This window comes from Oreochromis niloticus, linkage group LG12 (assembly GCF_001858045.2).
Source record: "Oreochromis niloticus isolate F11D_XX linkage group LG12, O_niloticus_UMD_NMBU, whole genome shotgun sequence".
Taxonomy (NCBI): domain Eukaryota; kingdom Metazoa; phylum Chordata; class Actinopteri; order Cichliformes; family Cichlidae; genus Oreochromis; species Oreochromis niloticus.
The window spans coordinates 33,082,109-33,103,301 of record NC_031977.2 but is presented as its reverse complement, the minus strand read 5'-3'; the positions used below and the strand labels follow the sequence as shown (position 1 = coordinate 33,103,301).

General features: G+C 40.4%; 2 protein-coding genes and 1 long non-coding RNA gene across 4 annotated transcripts; 2 read left to right on the top strand and 1 right to left on the bottom strand.

The window, feature by feature from the left end:
• The first annotated feature begins 2,476 nt into the window (after positions 1 to 2,476).
• LOC100692070 (glutathione S-transferase theta-1) lies at positions 2,477 to 5,716 on the top strand. The gene is made up of 5 exons (XM_003444523.5): positions 2,477 to 2,634; positions 3,231 to 3,318; positions 3,830 to 3,986; positions 4,811 to 4,987; positions 5,406 to 5,716. The coding sequence occupies exons 1-5, from the start codon at positions 2,526 to 2,528 to the stop codon at positions 5,604 to 5,606; spliced, it is 732 nt and encodes a 243-aa protein (XP_003444571.1). The 5' UTR covers positions 2,477 to 2,525; the 3' UTR covers positions 5,607 to 5,716.
• Positions 5,564 to 8,674, bottom strand: LOC102082588 (uncharacterized). The gene is made up of 2 exons (XR_002064113.2): positions 8,578 to 8,674; positions 5,564 to 7,083 (listed from the first exon to the last, which is right to left on the bottom strand). It is a non-coding gene; the product is annotated as an uncharacterized LOC102082588 (long non-coding RNA).
• p2rx7 (purinergic receptor P2X, ligand-gated ion channel, 7) lies at positions 7,077 to 20,789 on the top strand. Of its 2 annotated transcripts, none has more exons than XM_005451488.4 (13): positions 7,077 to 7,723; positions 9,505 to 9,652; positions 9,749 to 9,820; positions 9,971 to 10,043; positions 11,066 to 11,162; positions 11,674 to 11,754; positions 12,324 to 12,459; positions 12,992 to 13,128; positions 13,312 to 13,402; positions 15,847 to 15,912; positions 18,862 to 18,966; positions 19,075 to 19,182; positions 20,077 to 20,789. In XM_005451488.4, exons 1-13 carry the CDS (start codon positions 7,560 to 7,562, stop codon positions 20,581 to 20,583), a joined length of 1,785 nt encoding a protein of 594 aa, XP_005451545.1. In that variant the 5' UTR covers positions 7,077 to 7,559; the 3' UTR covers positions 20,584 to 20,789. The 2 variants fall into 2 exon arrangements, with proteins under 2 accessions (XP_005451545.1, XP_003444500.1); XM_003444452.5 differs by lacking the exon at positions 7,077 to 7,723 and adding an exon at positions 8,644 to 8,914.
• Positions 20,790 to 21,193: the final 404 nt, after the last annotated feature.

The following is a 21,193-nucleotide window of genomic DNA, read 5'->3' as shown; positions in this document are numbered from 1 at the left end:
ACACATTGTAGAGGGAAAAGAAAACAAACCTGTATGTAGCAGTACAGCACACTTTCTCTGAAAATGACAGCACCATCAAGCAATGAAAGTTCATAACTTAATTAATCATTTACTGTAAATTTGACCATCTGTAGTGATTTCTTAAGATAAATCTGTTAGCTCATTGAAGTCAGAGCTAAAAATGTTGTTTTCTGCAACTTTCAGGTGATTTTTTAACTTGTATTAATCATTAACACAAAAAATTGATATTCTGTGTGTGTGTGTGTGTGTGTGTGTGTGTGTGTGTGTGTGTGTGTGTGTGTGTGTGTGTGTGTGTGTTTAACCTCCCAAGACCCGAACTCTTTCATGGCATGCATTTTTAATTTCTCTTTGCTATTTGGGCTGATTGGGACCTGATTAATGTAAAAACAAATAATTATCTTTTTACCTGATGTAGTCTCTGAGAAGAGTATATCAGGCCCTTGTAGAGCAAAATTTAGTATTGTGGTCTTTTATTTTTTTAAACTTAGACAAAACAGACTACTGCCCACTGCATTTAGTTGATCCTTTCACTCTTTTACATTTTGGGTGATTTCGTACTACTATGAGTGGATATGTGGTCTCACTTTGCAACTATTCTCCTGCTCAGGACGATTATAATACTCAAAGGCATGTCTACGTCTGTGATGTAGACATATACAGTCACAAGGGTAAATAGATCCACGTACATACTAAAGAGCTGGTATTTGTTTAAAAGAGTGTTGAAACCCAAACACTAATATTATATTCTGAGTTATATTTCAGCTTTGAGCATATATGTGTTTCATTGTTTACTGGGAGAAGACCAAAATGTAACAATCAAATTCTTGGTTGTTTTGCAGTGAGGACGACGTTTCAGTTTGCCAGTAGTTTTAACTCATTTATCCAGTGATCTAATTTGAATCGCTTATTACCAAAGCTGAGCAAACACTGCCATCTAGAGCACATGATTAAAAACAAACAAACCAAACAAAGAAAAAATAACAAAGAAGGCCTCAAAAAGATGTGCAAAAGTCTCCGATCATTTTAATATTGCATTTTAAACACTTAACATGTTTAACTTTAGCAAAATTAAAGCTCCTTAAGGGGAGAAAAAAGAAGCAATGATAGAAACCACCAGTTTCCACAGACAGCAGAGGAATTTATCATTACTGTGTTGCACTTTTAGCCTCGGCCAGTCAGTCGTACAGCTCTGCAGCTCTGTGCTAATTTCAAGGTTGGTTCAGTTCATCTGTGAAAGGACTCAAAAAGGTCTGAAAGGTTTAAGTGAATGCTAGTCTCCTGCAGGCAAGTTTCTGTGTGGTGTCTGATAGAAACAACAAGCCCCACAAGGTAAGTTAGATGAAGGTGTCTACACAGTGCGCAATTTCAGCAGTCTTACTGGTCTTTAAAGATGAAGGAGCCTTAGATCCAGTGTAGCAGGTCAGCGGTTTTTTATAACTTAATCAATCAGAAAACAATTAGCATTTTAGTGCAGTTTTATCCTCGTTCATCAGACTGTAATCAGCTGGCCTATACTGCTGCGGCTCTGAGGTTTGCAACCCTTTATGGATTTAAACAGCTGTTTGAAGTGAGTATAAAATTAGTAAAAAATTTACAGTGTCCATGAACACCACAGTCTGCTCTGCACCAATCATTCAGTTTGTTTTCAGACATCTGCAGATATGGAACAACCATTTAACTTCAAGAACTCATTAAATACACATTAAGCCTTTAAAGTTCTGCAGTTCCATGTTGTGCATCCAACACAACAACTGTTTTTCTGTGTTGTGAATAATTTATTTTGGCTTCTGCACGTATTACCCATTGTTTCTTTCGATGCAGGCCTGCTCTGCTGATGCAGCTGAGAACTTTGCTGTCGTGTCAAAAACAAAATCCAAATCCCTGCTTTCAGCTGCATCTGATAAGATGTAGGTGAGAGCTCTATGACTTACAGTCAGTATTTGCACAGTTATGCAATGTTGTAAGTTTTGATGCAAAATGATTTAAATGAAAATGTAATTACAAACTTTGAGGATTAATTCAGAGATTTAAAAAGTATTGAATTAACAATCTAGGATTTAGTCATTTTATGCATAGGTAGAATAACTTCTTTTTAAATGTGAACGTTGTTTTAAACATGCTGCATTCTTCCCTCTGTTAGGCTTTTACTGGCGCCACCTTCAGGTGCCGCTTGTTTGTGAGTCTCTCTGCCTTCAGTTTTGTCTTTAGTAACTGAAAAGCATCCTCTCTTAGGCTGAGATCAGTGGACTAAACCAGGCACTAATTCAGCTAAGAGACCCATAAAGTAGATGAAAAAGTGACTAGAGTTCATGAAATGTTTGGTTAAGTTGAGACCAAAGCTCAGATTGCTCAACCATTGCTTACTTTGAACAATCACTATCACTTAAACGTTAGTAGGTCATGTAGCAAGTAGAGGCGGAGTTCTAGTCAGATAGACTATATCAGGCCAGGCAGGAGAGTAGCCACAACACAGAGGGAAGCATCTGCAGCCGTCACACTCCGACATGATGGAGCTCTATCTTGATTTGGTGTCCCCACCTTGCCGCTCTGTCTTTCTGTTTGCCAGAGCACTCAGGATTCCCTTTGAGTTCAAGGTTGTCGACCTTGCAGCAGGTAATCTTGCATGGGACAGAGATGAGAGTGTTTATTTGACTCCTGCATGCTTTTGTGAGTGAGTTTCAGCTCACATTCTAAAATAGTAGCATTTGTATATTTTGGAAATAAATATAGAGCTAAATGATCTGTAGAGTTTGAACTTATCATAGAAGTCTGCATGACTGCGTTCATAGCAATTTATTCTGTTTGTCTTTGAATAAGTTGGACCGGAAAACGATTTCGCAAGAGTTCAGAGGAGATGAATGCCCCGGGGCTTTTAACTTGTACTGTAATTGCTAACATTCACAAAATCTCCCTCTGGGCTATCATTTTACACTTTTCACATTTCACCCAGAAAGAGTTTTGTTAACTCTGAGATACCCGACTTTTTAAGACAGGGAAGTTTTTCAAGCAAGTAAAACGAGGAGAGAAAAAACCCCAAGACAAAGCAACAAAGAAACATTGCAATGTTTTCTGCTACCAGACAGTTTAGTCTGTTTGATCTCTTTTCCCCCACATTCTGAAACAATTTATGGAAACAATGAAACCATTTATTTTGTGCAATCTAGACCTGTTTTTTAATGTGTTTGCATGGGTTCATGTGTTTGTCTCAGGGCAGCAGTACAGCAAGGAGTTTGGGGACATCAGCATTGTGAGGAAGGTTCCTGTCATGAAGGATGGAAGCTTCATTCTGACTGAGAGGTACAGCAGGGGTCTGAGTTTTGGTCTGGCTTTTTTACACATTATTTCAATGATATAATTATATACATAATTTAATTGAATTACTTTACTTGTCTCTTGTATCTCTGACATACTTTACTTAGATCTTGCAGCATAGCTAATATCACATTTTCCACATTTGTGCCTTTTGGACCATTGTGCATGCAGTTCTGTGGCACGTTAAACAGCTTCCTGTGCATTTACTGTAATTGTACTAACAGTACATCTAAGAAGTCTATGCCTCAGTGTTGCTCAGTGAGTTTTGAGTATTTCACTTGTTTGATACTTGGCAGTAATTGGCAGATATTTGTGAGAGTAATCTAAATATGGTCATTTACAGCTCAAAAAACAGGATTGTGACATCCTAAATGCTAAAACTGAACCTACAAAACAGAGTTTCTCAAGCTAAATGATAATTAAGAATCATTAAATCCAGCACTTTAGTAAGTAGGGCTTAAAACATCATTTGTGTTTGTTCTCTCTTGTGTTGCAGTACTGCAATCTTGGAGTACCTTGTGCAGAAATACTCAGGGTCAGTGGCAGATCACTGGTTTCCTGCTGATCTGCAGCAGCGAGCACGTGTGAATGAATACTTGTCCTGGCAGCACATGAACCTCAGAGCTCACTGTTCAAAGGTCTTCCTGCTCAGGGTTCGTGTCCCAGTTCAATCAATTGTTGCATCCTCACCTGACCTTTTTCAACACACACATTTCATCAGCCTTGTTTGTTTGATTAGTTCCTTTTGTAGATATGATTTCATAAGTTATGTAATGCATAAATCCTGGTCCTCCTACTATGAATGTGGGAACAGTCATGCAAGCAGCTCTGTGAGGTTCTTATTATGCCCAGCTGTACGTTTTGGTCCCCACTGACACGTCTGTTTTGGACGTTTCAGTGGACCAGTTTCACTTTGGATTTGGACTTTTGCACACATTTAGAGTTGATTCTTCTTTGAGAGCAAGGCGCAATGTGGCACAAAGTCAGCAGCTCTGCATGAAGTTTAAATGACACAGGGTGGCTGATGTGAAAACTGGCACTTCTAAAAAACACAGAATAAGCACCATTAGTACAATGTTTTGTTTGTAATATTTACAGTAATACTTTACGGTAAACGGTGTGCCAGGATACTGAGATACTTCACAGGATCACCTGCTGGTGCCACAAAAGGAAAATTCAAAAGGTGTATCCTTTGCGTGCTATGAATGTCCATCCAGTAAATGTTGAGGTTATGATCACCTGGCAGTCAGACACTAACAATTAAAGATTTTAAGCATAACGATATCCAAAAGAACATTTGGAAATCTAGGCATGTTCCACACGGAAAACATTTAAAAGAGTCAACTAAGAAAAACAGAAACAAAACTAAAAAGAAAAGTTTGAAGCTCTCTCTTTGGATCAGTAATAACTATTTCTCTTAGGCTCTTGACTGCATTGCCGGTGCCAACAGTTAATCTCTGTGTGTCCGTGTAAACAGGCTCTGTATCAGATTGTCATGGACTCTGAAATCCCAAAGGAGACGATGGACTTTGCTGTTGAGAATGTGAAGCAGTCGCTCAACCTGCTGGAGGAGAAATTCCTCCAGGGTAAACCGTTCATCCTCGGGGACAAAATCTCCGTGGCTGACGTGGTGGCCGTAGTGGAGATCATGCAGGTACTAATATTTCTATCACTACTGCTGCTTCTGTTGCAGGATTTCTACTTTGCCTATCGTAACTAATTTTAAAACTAAAATTATAAGTAAATACTGCGTGTACATTAAAACTCCCACAGCATGTGAGCTTTAAATCTCTTCTCCAAGAGTCTTGTCACATTTAAGCCAATTGAAATCATTCATGTGTACAGGTTTTAGTCTTTAGTCTTTAGTTTAGTCATATACATGGTACAAGCATGTAGCTGGCAGACAGTCATAACTGCAGGATAGTCCACCAGGTGAATTGTCTGAATGAAAATGATATGCTCTGATTGTTCTAACTATTTTGTCTTCTGAGTTTTTATGGTTTGATTCGTTAAATTCTAACAATTGTCAGCTGATTTCCACAAATATAACTGCACTACTGTCTGTTTTGCAGCCTTTTGGAACTGGTTTTGATGGGTTTGAAGGTCGCCCGAAGCTGATCGCCTGGAGGGACAGAGTGAAGAAAGAGCTCGGTGAGAAGTTATTCGAAGAAGCTCACGAGGCGCTCATGAAGTCCAGCAGCATGCCACAGAAGCTGAAGAACAGCGGCAATTTTGCCCAGCTTAAACCTATACTGCAGAAGCTTTTCCGCTGAGGAGGTTTCTGTACGCAAACCGACAAAATCAAACTTTACTGGTCAGACCGTTCAGTCCAGTTTGTTTTTATTGGCATGTTTTCATACTTAAAGAAATCCTGAACATTTAACCATCTGCACTTTGTACAAAGAAATACAAATAAATTTACATCTGATTAAAACTAAGTTGTCAGCCAGTCACAAAATTTCTGGAAACCACTTCTTATGTAAGAGCAGATTTAGACATTTTTCCATTTAGACAAATGTAATGGGTGAAATACTTTGACTAACAAAGCCCGTGGCTATCACAAATTCAAGATAAGGTCACAAGGAGGCTATCCGCCCTACAAAACATTTTAAAACCTGATCTTCAGCTTTTCCCCACAGATCTGCAATACTGACAGACACCATCCTCCAGCAGTGAATATCTGAAATCAAACATTTGTAGTGAGTTTTTAGGAAAACTGATGCTCATTATAGTGTCATTATCACTTTTTTTTAACATACGGTTAAAAAAATGCTTCACAATTTAGATAAATTCTACGCAGTAATGAGAATATCCCAAACTAAATACAGTCACACGAGCTTAGGTTCTTGCATATGTTTGTACACCACGCACGTGCATTTACAAACAAGATGAATGACTAAGAAAAAGCCAAATTATAAAAATTTCTCGACAAACTCAAACGTTGCCCCTGGACCATAAATAAGAGTCCCTATAGCATGATTGGAGAGGGTGACTGCTGAGTCTCCCTCTCCGTTCATGCACTGAGGGTCTTGATGGAACTCTGTTTGGGACGTCTGAAGCAAAGACGTTAGATCTCATTTTAAAAGGATGAAAAAATATTGTGAAATGTAGATTCTAAAAAAATCTCAAATTGAGGGAAAACAGGATTTGAGTTGTAATTGTGATATGAGAAGAGCAACAGGTTTTTTTTTTCTTTTTTTGGAAAATTAGATGTAAGGACTTTGGGCAAAATGGACAAAAAAATGAATTATTGAATCCTGCAGTGAGGGCATGCTATGGCTCTGTGATACTTTTAATAGCACTAAGAGAAGAGATGTCAGGATTGGAGCTCTTTGTGTTTCCTCTTCTCTGTATGATTACAAAAGTGCTGCCTTCAGGCTCGCTGTAACCCGCACTGTGTGATGGGCTTGCACAGGGCTGGGGACACGTAGGGTAGAGCTCAGACGTAGAGCATTTGACTGCATATCAAGAGGTTTTTGGTTCAATTCTGGATGCCACCTTGATCTTATTTATGCTAAAGGCACATTTAATAAATATGTTACTGGCTCTATAGTTCCTGCTTTAAACTACTGCATGGAAAGGAAAAGGTCTGAGGTTTAATGCAGTGATTATGTAGAAACCCTGACCTGAATGAAATGTTCTCACTGACATTCCAGCTCTGCACACATGACTGTTTCATTGTTTCCTCATGGGAGAGTCTGTCCCATCACAACAATCCATTTGTCCTGCTGGGGACAAGAAGCTCTTTATCTGGAAGATAAGCAAACACGGAACAACTAAATTCTTCATTTTGTTGCTGTTTAGTTTTCTCTCTTTGCTGAATGGAAAGAAGTTTCAGTTTGGTATTTTTTAATTTAATAATTAATTTTTTTTTTTTTTTTTAATAAGTCTGCACGGAGACAGAGAGAGGTAATCCTTCCACAGTCATCTGATCAGTCCCCTAAACTCATTCGAGACAACACTGCCATCTAGAGTACAGGAAGGCGTTTATTTAAAAGAAGAAAATAAAGATTCAGAAAGTCTTGCTACCTTTATTTTTCGTGTTTGTGTTTAACATTGAACATAAGAGCTTCACACTCTTCTTCTTTATTCTTCGTCCTCTCAAAAATCATTTTGAGGTCTTCACCTGGAGCTTTTCTGACAGTCCTAAAGTAGTTTTTCCCGATGCCCTCCGCATCCTGCACCTCCTTTCATGATTTTGAACTATGAGTTCACAGAACAATTGAATGAGTCTTGTGCTAAATGTATTTTCCTCTACAACAAGACAAACACAGTGTCAGCAGTGGCACAGCATTTCCTCTCCTCTGGCTCTGCGCACAGAGGCAGGTGGACAAACGCGAAGACGCCAGAAGGAAAAAGGAGATTTTTTTCTTCTTCTTCTAAAAATCAAGTAAGTTTGTTTACACGAGAGACGAGAAACACACGCACACACACAAAAGACCTGGATGTCACTGTCTTAAATTTTGTGTTTTGAAATCATATGCTACTAAAAATTTGACCGTATATTTTCCAAAACTGTTGATAAATGTTCAACAACATGAGCTGCGCGCTAATCCACAGGGTGTAGCAGCAATTCACAACTGCAGTGGAAAAACGGACATGAAAAAGCTAAAATACTTTAAACATTTGAATGATTTTTTATTCTTGTGTCACTTTTCATTTTCCATATTTTAAAAACATCCTGTATATGTCCTGTATGCTGTTTCCAGATGTTGAAAACGGCTCAGACTCAAACATCTGTGCACATTGATCTGTAAGCTGCTCGGTGACGGTTGTGAGTTAATAAGTACTTTGCAGTCTTAAGGATAAATGATAAATTCTAACCTCCACACACTCTAGCTTACTATTATTTGATTAAATCAGCGTTTCGGTCCAACCGACCTTTATCACGTACAAAACAAAAACAGCAGTCTCAGTAAAATTAATCAAAAATAAATAAACAAAAAGCATAAATATGTATGAACATGCAAAACGTTTAGAGAATAAACACATCTGAGCTGATAAATTCGCGCTAAAAAGAGTCAAAAGCAGCCTGATATCAGACTTAATGACCCCCTCATTACAGGAAACATTTCAACCAAACATCACAAATAAAATCAGCAGAACAAATTAAACAAATTATCTAAGAGGGGAATGAGACTGGGAACCGTAGGAAGTTTTTCCCAGTAAATGAAATTAAAGGCTATCATTAATATTGAAACACTAAATAACTTCAGTGAAAAATAATTCGGATGTCTAGGTTACCTTTTACATTTGTTAGACATACAAATCCTGATAACACGAGATGCGCTGCAGTTTAATTCCCTCCGTGAGAGCGCATGGTGCATCTGCAGAAGTGTGGCCATGTGACCATCCACACAGGAAGAGGAGTCGAGAAATGAGTCAGAGATTCCTCCTCCGCACAGAAATCAGACAAAAAGTCCTAAAAATCCAGCCCGGAGCGCCTTTCCATCATCACCATGCCGTGCTGCAGGCTGCGCGCTCTGTGTCAGTATGAAACCAACAAGCTGGTCCGGATCCAGAGCGTCCGGCTCGGCTCACTCAAGTGGAGTCTGAACGGAGCCATTCTGCTCTTCATCTGGTGAGTGGATGTGAAATATCTGAGCCCACGCACGCACAGTGCGGCTCAGCTGGCACTTCTCACTTCTGCACTTTCACAAGTCCCGTTAAAGCTCAAAGCGTCTGCAGGGAGAAACGGACACGAACTATCGTTGAATATCTGACTGAGTCTGAACTCCAGTTTGAGTGTGAGATCCTTAAATTGCTCTTCAATTTGTGGAGGAACAAATATTTCATATCCAGCAAGTTTTTAACTCATTTTGGTTGATTTCCATTTGGAAAAGGAGCATTTTTGTTGCTTCCCACCAAACATCCTAGTAGCATTAATGACAAAAACCAAGAGAGACAGCTGCAGAAAAACATGACTTTTCTGTTATTAGACAAGAAGATATCAAAATGGTCTTTGATTAATCACCATAAAAGCTAATTGCAGCTTTTTTTGTGCCTAAAACTGGTTAAGCTACAAAAAGCTGACCTTCAGTGTCCGGTAAATATCTACAACTTGAACGTTTTCCTTCAGTTTTGAGTCTTTATCCTCTAAACCAGATAATGTGACTCATAATCCCCAAGTTCCAATTTTTTAAAAAGTTCTATTTATTTCCTATCTTGCAGTATCATGATGTTATGGAACAGGAAGTACCAGGAGTTTGACCTGGTGGTCAGCTCGGTTACCACAAAGGTAAAGGGTGTGGCTCAGGCGCCCCTGCTCGGGGTCGGGAACGTGGTCTGGGATGAGGTGGACTACAGCGGGCCTTGGAAGGTGGGAGCTTGATCCTCTGGGTGCTGAGCTGTGAAGGTTTTTTTTAGTTGTTAAAAATGAAAATTCCTTTATTTATTTATTTTAAAATCTTTGTAGGGGAAGAACACCTTCTTTGTGGTGACCAACGTCATTGTGACAAAGAATCAGAAGCAGGGGAAATGTGCGCAGGTGCTTTTTCATCGTTACCATTTTATATTTTTTTATCATGTTCATCTTGTTTTAATGAATTCAAATATTGTATTGCTAACAAAGACCACAGTAAATAGAAGATGTCGTTAATAAGATGAACTCTAATTTTCTGCACTGTCTATTTCTCAGGTTCCTCTCAAAGGCAGATTCTGTCGCACTGATAAGGAGTGTGAGAAAGGAGCCTGGGACCAGCAGAAACATGGTACAGTGACTTCTTTCAATAGACCTTGTTTCATGTCCAGGGCTAAAAATTGAGCCAACAAACTGCAGATTTTTTAACTGCTAGAAGGGCAGCAAACAGTAAGAAGGGGTCCAGTTCACCAGGGCTTAAACATGTTTGTTTCTACTTTGAAATTGGGCATTTTAACATGAGAGTCTATGGAGATTTACTCACTTTTGGAGTCAGCCTCCACCCGTGATTAAGGAACTGCAGTTTTTGATCCAACTTTAGTTTTTAATTAGTTTTTAATTAGAAATTCAGTAGCAATAAATAAGCTTGAAGCTAAGAATATTTTATGTTTTTATTTTATGTATCTTTAAGTATTAAAAGATAAACTGACACTTTGTTGGTGTCCGTTTATCCCGCTTTTGTCAGTTTAAATAGATTTTCTATAAAGATTAGAAATGTAAAAATAAAGAAACGTCTGTATTTTCTCTTAAAGTTGGGTTCAGAAGCACTTTTTTCACATTTTTTAACTTCAAGTGGTTCATACACAACAAGTAGAGCAGCTAAACCATTTTACTGAAGCTGTGAGACAGTCAAGAGTAACAAGACATAAAAACACAGCGTTAAAAATATTGTGTTTCATTTTATACTGACCACTCAAAGTGCTTTAGACTACAAAGCACCTTTAACCATGAGTTTATATTATATAATGGTTACTTCCCACATTCTGACTCACATCCATGGCCAATTTACAATCACCGGTTAATCTAACATGCATATCTTCGTGTGGGAGGAAGCTGGAGTACCTGGGAGAAACCCACACAGGCCCAATGTAAAGGGAGAACTCCACACAGAAAGGCCCCACTGTGACGTGACTCTGCTAACCACTGGATCCCTGTGCTGTTCCCAAAATGAGAGTGGCGTCCTGTGTCTACAGAAACCAGAGGAATTAATAATTGCTGGTTTGCAGCTCAGATGGTTGTAGTTCTGTGCTGCTCTGAGTCTGCTGCAGGAATCAAACATCCTGTAGGGTTTATACGACTGCTTCCCTTTTACAGGGATTCAAACGGGATCGTGTGTGAAGTTTGATTTATTGAAGAAAACCTGTGAAGTTTCTGCGTGGTGTCCGATCGAAACCAGAACGACCCCTCCAAGGTAAGAGAAACGAATTTGTCTACACAATGTGACATTTCAGAAGTGTTTGAAGGTTCACTGACAGCCACATCATGTGAGCTCGATCTAAAAAACATGGGTACAACATCTGTGCAATGGTTAAACCTACTCAATCAGGAGCAAGAGGCACAGCTGTTATTCTTCCATGATTTGTTCCCTTCTTTCCACGCCCTCTTTGGCTCTGTTATGATAACAGCTGGAAGATACATCATACAAGTAGTCCTCTGCAAAAGGTTGGACTGTAAAGCAGGAGGAAAACATACTCATACACACCATCACACCCCCTCCAATAAGTAGAAACCGAATTTAAACCACCACACAAGCTTCGAATACTAGAGTCATACATTTACCACTCATATAAATATTAACATCTATGGGTTATACAGAGCAAGAAGCATTTTGAGAAGCTGACAGGACTTCCCAGCAGTTTTTAATTGGTCTAGTTTGCTGTCAAAAGTGTTTTGGCTAATAATCATCGCTTCCTGTGACGCAGACCTGCTCTGCTGGCAGCAGCTGAGAACTTCACCGTCCTCATCAAAAACAACATCCGATTCCCAGCTTTCAACTACATCAGGTGAGACTGCTCTGTGCCTGCGGATACAGCAGATTCAGTTTCTCCCCTGCAGCTGCTTCAGTTAAGAAATGCAGAGATTTTGTATTTTTTCAATGAGTTTGTTTTTCTTTCAGGGTTTTTTTTCTTTTTTTTTTTGCATCAGCAGTTTTGGAGTTTTTAATTCTTGGAACTTGATCATTGTGACAGTTTCTTTTTAATGCTAATGAGTTGGTTTTTTTTTTTACAGTTCATCTTGCAGATCTTTATCTTCAATGAAAACAGTGATGTTATATCACTTCAGTTGGATCACAGTTGTTTCATTTCAGGTTTATTGTGCTGTTGTGCAGGAGCAAAACTGTTCAGCAGTCCATGTATCTGCAAATCTGTTTGCACAAATGCATCCAGAAACCCTTATGCTGCTGTGTTACCCTTGCTTCTTGTTGCTGGGTTGTTGTAACTGCACATTGTGTTTAATGATGCTAATATTTTGCATTTGGCATAGAAAAACATTCAGAAAGACCCTCTTCATTACCAGGGAACTGAAACGTCAGATTTTTTACAGAAATATTGAAGTCTGCTTTCTTTTATAGAAGGAACATCCTCCCGGAGATGAACGACGCCTACCTGAGGAACTGCCACCGAGGAAACGACTCCTTGTGCCCCATCTTCAGACTGGGAGACATCGTCCGAGAGGCCGGGGAAAAGTTCTCTGAGATGGCAGTAGAGGTGAGTTAATGTGTTCATGAGTCTCTCAGGTGAAAGCAGAATTCATCCCCAAGTGGTTTGGTACTACAATATTTCTCCACCCTGAGATTTTAACTTTAAAGTCAGTAAAATGACCATCAACACCCTTATATGGCTTCCTCTTTGTGAGCCATTTCTGTCCTCAAATAGAAATGAAAAACCGTTGACGGGCCAAAAAAAAAAAAAAAAAAAAGGAAGCGTTGCCACAACAAACTGTGTGTGGACATAAAAACGGAGAAATAGTGTAATTTTGTTTTATGTTTATGTTCTGTTTTCAGGGTGCACTTTGGTTTAATTGCTGCTATTGTCCTGCTTTTTTTTCTTTCACAGACATAAGTAGAAATACTCTTATTTGAAAGTTTGAAGTTTAATATGTTGGGAAAAATAAACCTTATTACAGAAGCACAGTAAACAATAAAAACTCTAAATTCTGACACATGAACTGATGTAAAAAATCAGTTCTGGGTTTTCCTTAGTAAATGTTGAGCTTTTGTAGTCCCGCTTGTGACCACAGGGAGGCGTCATCGGCATCCTGATCAAATGGGACTGCAACCTCGACCGGCTCATGCAGCGCTGCCTCCCCAGATACTCTTTCAAGCGACTAGATGAAAAAGAGAGCAACAAGACGCTCTATCCGGGCCTCAACTTCAGGTGAGCGCGGGTCAAAGGTCACCTCCATTGTGCTCTGTGTGCAGTGGACAGTCAAGAGTCACCAAAGGAACAATGAAAACGATGAAAGCTATACACAAGCGGTGACAAACCTTCTCTTGCTGTCATATTTAAGTCAGCCCTTCAGTGTTGTTGTATCTGTCACATCCCATGTTTTTTAACCAGGTTTGCAAAGTACAACACTGTGAATGGAGTGGAGGAGCGAACACTCTACAAAGCATTTGGGATCAGATTTGATGTCATGGTATTCGGACAGGTGAGGTTTTTATTTCTTCATTGTTTCCTCCCTCTGTTAGAGGGTTAAAGTAACGCTGACTGCTAATGCAGAACAATGAATTCATCAAAGAGTAAGACTGGTGTTCATTAGAAAATCACAGTAATGATTCACAGTACTACTGTGGCCCAGAGGAGTAAAAAAAAAACAATACAAAACTGAAAATTTCTCTTTTGTTGTCATGTTTTCAGAATAGTTTAATTATTTTTTTTCGCCCCTTGAGATGATGTGTTTTGCACATCGTGACCTTTCTTTGTTTTAGGAGAAATCAATCTGCTCCTGCTGCTGTTGTTTTTTTTTTGTTTTTTTTTACTGCATATTAGCATGACTCACATTAAATGAGCAAGAAATCATAAAAAAGCCCAAAACCATGATATCGATCATGGTAATGTCGAAGAACTTCAGATTACAAATCATATTAGAACAAAACACTCACAGTATTCACCTAAAATACTACTACCTGACACCTACAGCCAATTTAGCACCACCAGTTAATCGAGCATGCATGCCTGTGGACTGTGGGAGGAAACCCACGCAGGCACAGGGAGAACATGCAAACTGTACACACCTCCACACAGAAAGGCCCAAGTCAACCAGGATATTTGAACCAGCAACCTGCTTCCTGCGAGGCAGCAGTTTTAACCACTGCACTGCTATAGTCCTCGCATACTGTAGCCACACTGGCACGCTAATTTGGGAAATGTTTGCTTTAGATCAGCTGATGGGTTCCCAGGGTGAAAAATGTGAGTTTATGATATTTTTTGCAGTGGCCCTGAAAGTCCAAACGGACTGCAACTTAAGAAAACACCAGCAATAAGAAAAACGCTGCAAAAGTACACAAAACACAAACTAGGAAAAAACGAAAACAGAAATGGGAAAAACCACAAGGGAAGTGTTTCTGGGGAGACAATAACCCGACGGACCAGTTGCAGGAACCCAAAACATGGTGGGTGTGTTTTATCATGATTCATATAATACTGATGACGGATTTTTAGGCTAATAGTTAGGCTAACACACTTACCTCTCATCTTTTCTTTCCTCACAAAACCGATCGATCCTCCACTTCTTTTAAGTGTCTCCCAGCGCAATTCTTAGCATATTTTGGTTCCTGCAACTGGTCCGTCGGGTTATTGTCTCCCCAGAAACACTTCCCTTGTGCTTTTGGAAATCTGAATTTCCTATTTCCGTTGTTGTTTTTCCTATTTCCGTTGTGTTTTGTGCTTTTGCAGCGTTTTTCTTATTGCTGGTGTTTTCTTAAGTTGCAGTCCGTTTGGCCTCTCAGGGCCACCGTATATTTTCCTCCTATTTAATAATTTATCAAAAAGCCCTCATTAAGACAAAAGTTCCAGGACTGTGGCTGAAAAGTGAACTTTTCTCAGGAAGGCTCTGAAATGAGTGAAGTGACCCTGAAGTATCTGCAGCCATAAAAAGAGCTGATTGTTGGTCAGTGCTTCCTTTATTACCTCTTTTAGCAATGAATACACTTAGGAGGCGATAACGGCAATGCACAGCATTGAGGTGCTCCTTTAAACAGTCAACATCACTGACAAATGTAAATGTTAATAGTTAATCTTTCTATTTCATACCATTCATTTCTGATATGTTCTGAATTCTGAACTTCACACATCTGTAATAAAACCTGCTTCCTGTCATTTTGTTGCCTTGTGTGAAGAAATTGTAGTCATTTTAGATGTACGTCCAGGAGATCAGATTTCCTGCAAACAATTAGTTCACTGTATAATCTTTTACAGTTGGGTCATTTGACCTTACATATAAAACAATTTTTGGATTCAAAAATCGGTCGCATAAGCCTCCAGTTTTTTAACATGACTTATTCTTTGAAAAACTCTTTCAAACTATTCTCGAAAAACTCATTCATAACCTCTTTTTTTCTCTTTTACTTTCTTTGCCATCCCCTTTTTATGTAATTATGTATTTACTTCTTCCCTACTCCTGTTATGCAACTTTGACTCCATTTAAAACTGCAAATGTCAAGCCAGCTGGAATCTGGATTAAAAAATGCTTAAAATTGAACTGATTGTGTGATGCTGTAGGAAATAATCTAAGTTTAACACTGGAAAATTCAAACTGATGTCGGACAGAGAAGCAAAATGTAATCAGATCAGACAAATCAGATTTATGTGATTGGTAATATTTTTAGATTCGGTATCTGTGAATTTTGGCTTTTATGTTTAGCGGGCTATGTGCATTTTTTTTTTTTTTTTTTTTTTTTTTTTCAGTTGAAAGGGAAAAAGTTTTGTATCTTGTTAGTGAAATGAAATTACTGACAAGTCATACAAGATGTATTTTATCAGTAACTCAATTTGTGCTTGCCTGTTTGCTCTTGGGAATTTCTGACGTCAGTATATCAAAATTTTTGGCGAGAGGAGAATGTAAAGGGGAAAATGTTGTGATTTGTTTTTCAGGCGGGAAAGTTTAGCTTCATTCAACTCATCATCTACATCGGCTCAACGCTGTCCTACTACGCCCTGGTGAGAGACCACACACACAAATGTCCATTCATGCTTTTATCCTCCTTCAGGAGTGAGCACAGTGGGACTCAGTGTTAAAGTCCAGAGTGGGAGTGCAGTGCATCGATAATGTATTCAGCTCCTCTGTAGATGCAGGGGAGCAACCATAAATATCAAAGGAAGCCAATTAATGTCATTAAAAAATCGTGAAGTTATTCATTATTTCATAAAATTTACATGATTCTAATCTTCTGAAATTGTATTAATTACTCACAGTAAAAAATCAAAATAAGTTTCATGTGTAGCAGAGATATATCTATATATATATCTATATATATATATATATATATATATATATATATATATATATTAAAAAAAACACCCAGCACGCTCCTGCGGGCGGTTTATCCTTCAAGCTCGGGTCCTCTACCAGAGGCCTGGGAGCTTGAGGGTCCTGCGCAGTATCTTAGCTGTTCCCAGGACTGCGCTCTTCTGGACAGAGATGTCCGATGTTGTTCCCGGGATCTGCTGGAGCCACTCGCCTAGCTTGGGAGTCACCGCACCTAGTGCTCCGATTACCACGGGGACCACCGTTACCTTCACCCTCCACATCCTCTCGAGCTCTTCTCTGAGCCCTTGGTATTTCTCCAGCTTCTCGTGTTCCTTCTTCCTGATATTGCTATCATTCGGAACCGCTACATCGATCACTACGGCCGTCTTCTCCTGTTTGTCTACCACCACTATGTCCGGTTGGTTAGCCACCACCATTTTGTCTGTCTGTATCTGGAAGTCCCACAGGATCTTAGCTCGGTCATTCTCCACCACCCTTGGGGGCATCTCCCATTTTGACCTCGGGACTTCCAGGTTATACTCGGCACAGATGTTCCTGTACACTATGCCGGCCACTTGGTTATGGCGTTCCATGTATGCCTTGCCTGCTAGCATCTTGCACCCTGCTGTTATGTGCTGGATTGTCTCTGGGGCATCTTTACACAGCCTGCACCTGGGGTCTTGCCTGGTGTGATAGACCCCAGCCTCTATGGATCTTGTACTCAGAGCTTGTTCTTGTGCTGCCATGATTAGTGCCTCTGTGCTGTCTTTCAGTCCAGCTTTGTCCAGCCACTGGTAGGATTTCTGGATATCAGCCACCTCCTCTATCTGCCGGTGGTACATACCGTGCAGGGGCCTGTCCTTCCATGATGGTTCCTCGCCTTCCTCCTCTTTCTTGGGTTTCTGCTGCCTGAGGTATTCACTGAGCACGCTGTCAGTTGGGGCCATCTTCGTGATGTATTCTTGGATGTTCGTTGTCTCATCCTGGACTGTGGTGCTGACACTCACCAGTCCCCGGCCCCCTTCCTTCCGCTTAGCGTACAGCCTCAGGGTGCTGGACTTGGGGTGAAACCCTCCATGCATGGTAAGGAGCTTTCTTGTCTTGATGTCAGTGGCTTCTATCTCCTCCTTTGGCCAGCTTATTACCCCAGCAGGGTACCTGATCACGGGCAGGGCGTAGGTGTTGATGGCCCGGATCTTGTTCTTACCGTTCAGCTGACTCCTCAGGACTTGCCTGACCCTCTGCAGGTACTTGGTGGTTGCAGCTTTCCTAGCGGCCTCTTCATGGTTCCCATTCGCCTGCGGGATCCCCAGGTACTTGTAACTGTCCTCTATGTCTGCAATGTTGCCTTCTGGTAGTTCAATCCCCTCAGTTCTGACTACCTTCCCTCTCTTTGTTACCATCCGACTACACTTCTCCAGTCCGAACGACATTCCAATGTCATTGCTGTATAGCCTGGTAGTGTGTATCGGTGAATCGATGTCTCGTTCACTCTTGGCATACAGCTTGATGTCATCCATGTACAGGAGGTGGCTGACAACCGCTCCGTTCCGTAGTCGGTATCCGTAGCCAGTCTTGTTAATGATCTCACTGAGGGGGTTCAGGCCTATGCAGAACAGCAGTGGGGACAGAGCATCTCCTTGGTAGATCCCGCACTTGATGGTGACTTGTGCTATGGGCTTGGAGTTGGCCTCTAGTGTTGTACGCCACATCCCCATTGAGTTCCTGATGAAGGCTCTTAGGGTCCTGTTGATCTTGTACAATTCTAGGCATTCCAGTATCCAGCTGTGGGGCATTGAGTCATAGGCCTTCTTGTAATCAATCCAGGCAGTGCACAGGTTGGTCAGTCTGGTCTTGCTGTCTCGGCTGACTGTCCTGTCTACCAGTAGCTGGTGTTTTGCGCCTCTGGTATTCTTGCCAATCCCTTTCTGTGCCCCGCTCATGTATTGACCCATGTGCCTGTTCATCTTAGCCGATATGATGCCTGACAGGAGCTTCCATGTAGTACTGAGGCAGGTAATTGGTCGGTAGTTGGATGGGACCGGTCCCTTCTTCGGGTCCTTGGGGATCAGGACCGTCTGACCTTCGGTTAGCCATTCTGGGTGTCTCTCGTTAACTAGCAGCTGGTTCATTTGGTTCATTCATTCATTGGTTCATTCATACATAGATAGATAGATAGATAGATAGATAGATAGATAGATTACTTTTACCTTAATTATAGTTTTTACATGATGTTGTCCTTTGAATGTCATGGTTAACTTATTATTTAATACATTTTTAAGAACTTATTTAAAAACTTTTGAAATTGTCTTTTGACAGTTTTTTGACTAATTTATAACATTTTCAAAAAATTAAAAGCTCACCTTTCAAATATACACAGTAAAAAAAAGAAATTAAGTAATTTTAGTTTTGTTTACATATGGCAAGTGAACCTTTTAATTTGGCAAGAAAGGTTTGGTGATAAATGTGGGTTTTATGTCCCAATTGCAACTTTTTGACTTAATTTTTTTTTTTTTAAAGAACTGGATTGTATTTTGTATATGTCTAATGTAATTTATTGTGTTTAGTGTAAAGTTCACGTTTACTGAAGGAAAGTGTCCCTCATCTCCATTCATGTGAAAGTCTGTCTTTCCGTCCAGACGACCATCCTGATCGACTGGTTGATTGGAACCAGCTGTTACTCTACAGAGGTCGGTCAAAACTACTCTGAAAGGAAAGTGGAATCAATCCAAGATAAAGAGAAGGTGATCAGTGTTTTGATTTGATTTTGTGTTTACTGCAGCTCTGAACCAGTGACAAAAAATTTAATAGATACTTTCATTAATGTTATTTCATGTGACCGTGTGTTGCAGTGCATCCTTTGTGTTTCATACATTGATGAGAACAACCTTCGACTGGTAAAACGCTCACAAAAGAAAAGTTTACAGGTCATCAAACCGATGTCTGTTCAGCCACGTAAGGTAAACCTACAGAGCACAGAGTGCAGAAACCAAAGTGTAAATGAGGAAAATGCACAAAAAAAGATGCTTGATAGTAGCCTGCACATACAACCCCACAGAGAGAAATGGGAGCTGCTAATGGCTAATTCAGCTGCTTTTAAATACACCATGTGAGCAAACCCAGATTATAAATGGCAGCGAGATGAGAATAACATCTGTGCTCACCTGTAGCACATAATTCTTCTCTCACAGCAGGTCTTTTCTACTCCCAAAACACAAAGAGGTCGTAATTCATACCCTACCTCTGAAAATTCTATCGTGAATTTAATTATATCTGATAGGCACATTTCTATTATTAGTCAGCAGCAGCTCAACTCTGGTGCAGGTTAAGTGCAGGTGTGCTCATGTGGAGAGGTTTCTAACTATATAGAAGTCATGAGTCTTTTTTTAAAGGTTAGAAAGGTTGATGCCAGTTTGACAAGGCAAAGAAATATTGCCCAATCAGTTTTCTTACTCAGTAATATTGTTGAGATGAACATGACTCTTAAAAATCATTCCAAAACACACACTTTGTTTGATGCAAATATAAGGAAAGTTTTGAGCATCTACATCAAAAAAGAACATCCATCCATCCATCCATCCATCCATCCATCCATCCATCCATCCATCCATCCATCCATCCATCCATCCATCCATCCATCCATCCATCCATCCATCCATCCATCCATCCATCCATCCGCAGAGATACCCTGTCGGTATCGGTTCTTTTTGAGAGACCATAATAAGCACGATTTTAAAAGAAAACAAACCTATGATGACAAAACCTAATTGTGTGTTTGTGTGTGATGTCATGCAACAACATGTTGTTTCTCACTGTAGAGACAGTCTGTTAAAATGATGCTCTCATCTCTGCAGGAGGATCCAGGACACTTGAGAGCCATTCTCTGCCTCCTACAGCCAAGTGATGACACGAATGATGATGTTCAGCCTTCCCTTGACAAGAAAACCAACCCAAATGCCAAACCCAGTCGTCCAGCCTGGTGTATGTGTGACTTCTGCGCTCCTTCCTCCCTCCCGGAGGAGGAGTTGTGCTGCAGACGGACCGAGGGCACCTGCATCACCTCGTCTCCTCTGTTTGGGCAGCTGGTGCTGCGGCGCTCCCTGCTGGAGGCAGTGCTCCTGTACCAGGATCCCCTGTCTCCTTCAGTGAAAAAGCTTCAGACTGCCGCCCTGCGTCACTGTGCCTACAGAGAGTATATCAGCTGGAGGTTTGGGGTCCCACCCAATGACACCCATCCTGCCATCCCTAGCTGCTGCGTGTGGAGAATCAGGAGGGAGTACCCGAGCCCAGATGGACAGTACAGTGGTTTCAGACCTGTAAAGATGACTTCCATGCAAGCCTGCGAAAACGGAGAACTATGAGAGGAGTGTTTTCACTTTACAGAGCAGGGAAGCCCTCACTAACTGACCTACTAACAATGTTCACATGTACCGTCTGCCTTACAAAGCAAAACAAAAATGCAACAACTTTACTCATCTGTGCGGAAAATGAAACTTAATCAGTTTGTCAGCTTGTGTTTGGTGAAGGAAAACTTCACTAAGTCAATAAATTACTGCATTTTCTCAAATCTGTCAAGTCGTTTGGCTGCTTGGCTGCTGTTTTTCTCACATTCACTCTCTTTATGCTGCTTTTTGCCTTTATAGGGCAGGAATAACTCTAATCGGGCTCAGACAAAGGATTTCTCCTGCCAGGAATGTGTTCACATTCATCAAATTATATGGAAAGATGGAGAGTTTTGTTCCAGGACGGGAAAGAAACAGCCCTGAGTAGATTTGACACATTTTTCCTGTCATCTCCTCTAAGGTTCACTAACTGCAGTAAGGTGGGGAGCCTGAGTGTGTATTTTCATTTGTACACAGATGAGACTAAAAACAACAGCTGTTTTTTGGGTTAATGGAAAGTCATCGTGTTATTGGGGTTTATGTTTTTCAGTATTGCCATTTCACTCTGTACTCCTGATTTCCTTCTGCA